The 7,069-nt window shown below is 36.4% G+C and overlaps 1 protein-coding gene across 1 annotated transcript in view; it reads left to right on the top strand.

Moving 5' to 3' along the window:
- The window catches only part of LOC121370804 (tyrosine-protein phosphatase 10D-like), a 60,665-nt gene extending 53,906 nt beyond the window's left edge, over window positions 1–6,759 (top strand). The window contains exons 30-31 of the mRNA XM_041496279.1: window positions 113–320; window positions 2,306–6,759. Of these exons, the coding sequence (XP_041352213.1) occupies window positions 113–320; window positions 2,306–2,400 (303 nt within the window). The 3' untranslated portion in view covers window positions 2,401–6,759. The remainder of the gene's footprint in view (window positions 1–112; window positions 321–2,305) is intronic.
- The last annotated feature ends 310 nt before the right edge of the window (window positions 6,760–7,069 follow it).

Raw genomic sequence — 7,069 nt, forward strand, 5'->3', positions numbered from 1 at the left:
ATCCATGATGTTGCAATATTTTGTTGTTTTTTTTCACTTTTTCAGTCACAGTATTTTTTTCATCCATGATACCACTGTATCTTTATTCATGGTTTTTTTTCCACTATTTCAGTCACAGTATAGCTTTATCCATGATGCTGCCATGGAATTGATAGATGAGAAGCAGAATGTGGTGGAGTTGTCGGACAGCCAGGATCTGAACGTGAACTCACCTGACAAACTGTACGTCAACGTCACGGACCAGTCCTCCAGTCCTCAGACTACATACAGCAACGTGGACGAGCTGGCTTCTTCTGAGACCACGTGCATCAATGCTAGGGGTGGGTGCCGCTGTTGATTTAACACCTCCAGATATCTGACGGTTAGTCCAGAACTTACATGTCGGGCAGATCATGGGGAGGCTACTGCTGTTGATTTAACCCCTCCAGGTATCTGACAGTTAGTCCAGAACTTACATGTCAGGGCAGATCTAGGGGAGGGTGCTGCTGTTGAATTTAATCCCTCCATGTATCCGACGGTTAGTCCAGAATTTACATGTCAGGGGCAGATCTAGGGGAGGGTGCTGCTGTTAATTTAACCCCTCCAGGTATCTGACAGTTAGTCCAGAACTTACATGTCAGGGGCAGATCTAGGGGAGGGTGCTACTGTTGATTTAACCCCTCCAAGTATCTGATGGTTAGTCCAGAACTTACATGTCAGGGGCAGATCTAAGGGAGGGTGCTGTTGTTGATTTAACCCCACCAGGTATCTGACTGTTAGTCCATAACTTACATGTCAGGGGCAGATCTAGGGGAGGGTGCTGCTGTTAATTTAACCCCTCCAGGTATCCGACGGTTTGTCTAGAACTTACATGTCGGGGCGGATCTAGGGGAGGGTGCTGCTGTTGATTTAACCCCTCCAGGCATCTGACTGTTACTCCATAATTTACATGTCAGGAGCGGATCTAGGGGAAGGTGCTGCTGTTGATTTAACCCCTCCAGGTATCTGACTGTTAGTCCATAACTTACATGTCAGGGGCAGATCTAGGGGAGGGTGCTGCTGTTGATTTAACCCCTCCAGGTATCCGACGGTTTGTCTAGAGCTTACATGTCAGGGGCAGATCTAGGGGAGGGTGCTGCTATTGATTTAACCCCTCCAGGTATCTGACAGTTAGTCCAGAGCTTACATGTCAGGGGCAGATCTAGGGGAGGGTGCTGTTGTTGATTTAACCCCTCCAGGTATCTGACAGTTAGTCCAGAGCTTACATGTCAAGGGCAGATCTAGGGGAGGGTACTGCTGTTGATTTAACCCCTCCAGGTATCTGGCAGTCCAGAGCTTACATGTCAGGGGCAGATCTAGGGGTGGCTGACATGAAGGACCTGGTTTTTTCCTAGTTTATTTTCATTAAAGTGCTGTTCCAAATGTATGGTGTATTGGGCTATATCAATCAACATGTTATTTAATATGATTAGAAAATTATAAAAAAAAATTATTAAAAAATTATGTACTGGTATATTTTCCATTTTAAAATATTCCCCTGAAAAACAGAACCAGCTGAATTCGTTTCGGTAATTTCCATAAGATTTGATCCGTGACGTCACGAAGGGAACTCCTTTCAATAGTCAGCGCCATTGTTCATTGCTTTTTGTGTATTTATTATGGTTAAACGGTGTGTTGTTGGCAGCTGTAGCAATACAAGAGCCGATAAATTTAGTCTTCACGCATTTCCTAGTAATGTCGCTGTGAGAAAGCTGTGTGTGAATTTGATTAAAACAACGTGGAAAGACAATGAAATTTTTAAACAATGTTTTCATATTGTATAAACACCAGGATGATTTAAGATTATAGGGATGAAATGGTCTTCAATTAATTAAGTGGATCTTAGGGTTCAAGAGGTTCCTTTTTAATACCTTAAAATACATTGCTGCCAGAAACCCTACCAGCTGGTACCCAGTAAGAATATGGTGGAGACACTCTGCTTCTTGGCATATGTGATTAAACAATATAATAAACGAGACCACACATTTACGTACCCATTTGTGATATAGTATTTGTTACTTGGTACGTCTTAACTATTATTGTTTTCCAGTAATGTTTTGTAAATTTTACATGTAAGCTTAGTGGACTCTGTCTACACAGGATTCAAGGGGGAATGGTGAAATGACACAGAATGTTGGATTAGACAGGTGCCAGTTTGGACAAAGTCACCAAATGTTTTGTTAGTAGACAGGGCTTTGAGATCCTACCAGCTTACATAGAAATCTCGATTTAATACAGATGCCATTTGATGATCAATATAAAGCAATGTTGACACCTTTGTTTTCAGAGAATGGTGGTTCCCCGACTTCTGATAATAGTCCGATCACCAATAGCTTGTTGACATCATCCAGCACCACTAAGCTGATAACTACTGAACTGTGATGTGTCATGTACATGATACTGGAATGTCTGTTGTTGATACTGAAATGAGATGTGTCATGTACATGATACTGGAATGTCTCTTGTTGATACTGAACTGTGATGTATCATGTACATGATACTGGAATGTCTCTTGTTGATACTGAACTGTGATGTATCATGTACATGATACTGGAATGTCTCTTGTTGATACTGAACTGTGATGTATTATGTACATGATACTGGAATGTCTCTTGTTGATACTGAACTGTGATGTGTCATGTACATGATACTGGAATGTCTCTTGTTGATACTGAACTGTGATGTGTCATGTACATGATACTGGAATGTCTCTTGTTGATACTGAACTGTGATGTATGATGTACATGATACTGGAATGTCTCTTGTTGATACTGAACTGTGATGTGTCATGTACATGATATTGGAATGTCTGTTGTTGATACTGAAATGTGATGTGTGATGTACATGATACTGGAAATGTCTGTTGTTGATACTGAAATGAGATGTGTTATGTACATGATACTGGATTGTCTGTTGTTAATACTGAAATGAGATGTGTTATGTACATGATACTGGATTGTCTGTTGTTGATACTGAAATGAGATGTGTTATGTACATGATACTGGATTGTCTGTTGTTGATACTGAAATAAGATGTGTTATGTACATGATACTGGATTGTCTGTTGTTGATACTGAAATGTGATGTGTTATGCACATGATGCTGGTGTGTCTGATGTTGATACTGAACTGTGATGTATTATGTACATGATACTGGAATGTCTGTTGTTGATACTGAACTGTGATGTGTTATGTACATGATACTGGAATATCTGTTGTTGATATTGAACTGTGATGTGTTATGTACATGATACTGAACTGTGATGTATTATGTACATGATACTGGAATGTCTGTTGTCAATACTCAACTGTGATGTGTTCTGTGTGTTAATGTCATATGTGCCAATGTATCCAAGATGGGTTGCTGTGTTTGAGATCTAGTCAAGAAAACAGTATTGGATCAGTTATTTTAAGTCTTTTTTTTTTGCTATACGGAATAATGTTTTACTTGTGTGCACTACATACATGTATATATAACAAATGTGTTTTGGATACCAGAATATGAATTATTTGTTCCATGACAACAAGAGGAAACATGGAAAACCATGTGTTTTATATAATTTTTTATGTAAAAGTGTAATATTTTATCGAATAAGTGCCAAAACTGCCCACCACCCCTTGCAGTGTTGTTAAGTGCTGATTTCCCACCCAGAACCCAAACATACCCCACCCATTGGATTTGTTAATGATTTTATTGATCAACCAGGTCAAGTGATGACATGATTGATATTTGTTAAGATTAATGTACTCCACCTGTTTGATAAACATTTTACTGTAATTGAACGACAGAAGAAATAATAAATACTAGTATCTTTGACAAAATTTACATTATATGCTGTGCATATATTGTTACATAGTTAATGTTTTTATTTCATTCCATAGTACTGTTCTTCATAACAATTAAAACTTAGTCATCCATTCTTTGTGTATTGATTGTGCATAACAGATTGTTATATTTTTGTTACTGATGTAGTGTGTGCAGAGTTATGCCCCTTGTTTACCAGATAATAATCAACCACAGAAAGGTTGATTGACCAGTCTTCGCTCTGAATAAACTCAAATATAGCTGAAGATCACTGTCATGAAATAGTGCTAAGCGAGCAGTCACATGAAGTTTAAAATAAAATGTATTAAAAGCTTTAAAGACAATTAATCTGCTACTTTCCTTAAATGTTTCAGCCAAGTGTAGAGGTAGCGTAAGTGATCACTCGCTTGTTCTGGCAAAGACTGATAGGTGGCATTGCTGCGCATATCCTGTACATTTTTAAAATTGCCTGAACAATAGTTACTTGCATTAATTACCATAAATGTATAACCTAATCAGGGTTCATAATTATGTGACTTTTATATCAAGTATTAAATTGTATACTAGAAGTTGTGTTCCATATTTGCCATTTGATAATTCCCAAATAGCTTCTGTATCCAGTATTTTTTTAGGTTGCTTAAACTGACATTGGGCTTGCATAAATATTTATTTTGGATATACACTCAGACCTTGTTACAACGACCATCGGTACTACGACATTTACACCATCCGACCATAAATTGTCAAGAATGAACGTACACCAATATTGTTCTGTTCATTACACTGGAATTCACACTTTCCGACACCGACAGAGTAAATTAGGAACAAATGTGCACCCGACATCTAAAAGCACCTCTTTACAATGACATTACAGAATCACAGATGCCGTAGCACGTTGGTAGTATACAGCCATTTGGCATACTTGATCTCATCGCAAGCCAAGAGTGTCTGAGTTACTGATGACAGAACAGAACTTTATTTTGCTCAGACAATGGCAATATAGGGTTTACAGTAGACAATAGTATTAATACAAATGCAATAAAGTAATAAAGACAATTGTATAACACAAATAAAATACAATAATAAAGACAATAATATAGTACATATGGAATAAAGTAATGTAACATTATTGTCATTAATACTAAATGTACTAATCAGATGCACACACATATACATATATAACTCTGTAGACGTGTATTGCTTTTGAAAATAAGCCTTTAGTCTCATTCAAACAATTAAGTCTACTAGTTTTATGACATTTTGTCAATAAAGTAGGCACCAATCAATTAAATTGACTGACTGCGCTTTGATTAAGAATAGTATTGTATTTAATGATGGTCCATGATCCATCCCCGTCATCGGACCATTGGGCTATTTTTCATTCCAGCCAGTGCACCACGACTGGTATATAAATGCCTAGATATGTGCTATCCTGTTTCTGGGATGGTGCATATAACTGATACCTTGCTACTATTGACAACCAATAACCGATGATTAATACAAATTTTTATAATGACAATTTCGATAACAACAAAATGACTCAGGGATGAACATGGTCATTGTAATGAGGTCTGACTGTATTTGGAAATTTAAAATGTAATAATAATAAATTAAAAAGAAAATATAGAAATAATTTTAGAAATAATATAATAATTTTTTATTTTTTTTGGCCCAAACCGCTGGACACATTTGAACAACTGGTCCTGAAATGTCAATATATTTGTAATTGTATATTTTGTGTTTGATTTCAACTTCCAGTATATTGCATGACAACTGTACCCTAAAAAAAAGTGTATTTGTTTACTGGGAATATAAATAGTATTAAATTTTGTACTATTAAACATTCTCAAATGTTACATCCAATCAGAGTTGCAGTTGCATTTAGTTCCCAAATACTTGAACCTCTATAACATTGAAGTCCCAGATAATATTACCGGTATAGTGTGAAGCAACCTGATACTGTTTATATATGTTCTAAATGAACAAAATTACACAGTTTGTTAACTATTTTTGTATATATATATATATTAGATTTAATAAAAGATCCCACATTACATTTTCATGTGACCTTTGAAGGAGAATTAATTGTAAATTAAATACATGCTAAAAAAAAATCTTGCATATATTTTGTTTATATACAATGCAGTGAGTTCTGATGATAAAATGTTTGTAAATAGTGTATTGTTTTATAGATATGTAATACATGTTATAATTGTTAATGTACCGTCAAACGTCATCATCTCCAGTGGTTCAAGGGATTGAACCAAACTGTAAAGATGATGATAGCTCCAGATAAATATAGCACTTTTGGCTAAAAAATTATGCCATAGGGGAATTTCTTGTCCTCAAGATTTCCTCGGCTAAAGTCTATTTTCCATGAATGTGATTCTGTGTTTATCGATACAGTTCATATATACACAGTGTGTTTCCCATATACATGATTCTGCATGCTGTCATTCAGTGCACTAAGAATTTTTTTTTTACCAATGAGTGATTTTTCCATGCATGTATTTTTCGGAGCGGTAACGTCGAATTTTGTATAGTCATCCACTTGCGAAATCAAAGATATGGAAAAAAAAAATTCCACGTGTGGAAACATACAGGCTAAATCACTTGCAGAATTGCATTAATGGAATGTGCACTTAATGCCCAGTGAGATAACAGGTGGAGATAATGAGGTTTGACCATACATGTATGTACTATAAATAGTATAATATACTGATCTCAGCTATAGAAAATATACCATATTGGTAATGGATATTGGGGTGATCGTCGCGTGTGTCTTACTGCATTATTTCTGAACATACTTCATTTATTGGGATGTATTTTATATGTTACTTTATTTTTATATATTACTCTCTGTAGATTTACTGCTAATGGTAAACAAAAGAAAATACTCGGCTAAATACTTAATAAATTCTATTGCATACAAAACTGACTTGTGGGGTTTGTTTTTACTGTTCATCCCCCAACCCCACACTACCCTGCCCCAATCTCTTTTTCTGGTATCATTGTTAATCTATTGGTTTCTGTCAATCATTTATGGAACATCAGTCAAACCTTCTCTAGTGGCCACCTGTATTAAGCAGCCACCTATGATAAGTTGCCACATTTTCATTCTCACAAATCATCTAATATAATATGGGGGGGGGGGGCAGGATTTAGCTCAGTTGGTTGAGTGCTCACTTGATGTGCTTGCGTCGCAGGATCGAATCACCTTGGTGTATCCATTCAACTGATTGTTTTTT

Source organism: Gigantopelta aegis, chromosome 4, assembly GCF_016097555.1.
Source record: "Gigantopelta aegis isolate Gae_Host chromosome 4, Gae_host_genome, whole genome shotgun sequence".
Lineage (NCBI taxonomy): Eukaryota > Metazoa > Mollusca > Gastropoda > Neomphalida > Peltospiridae > Gigantopelta > Gigantopelta aegis.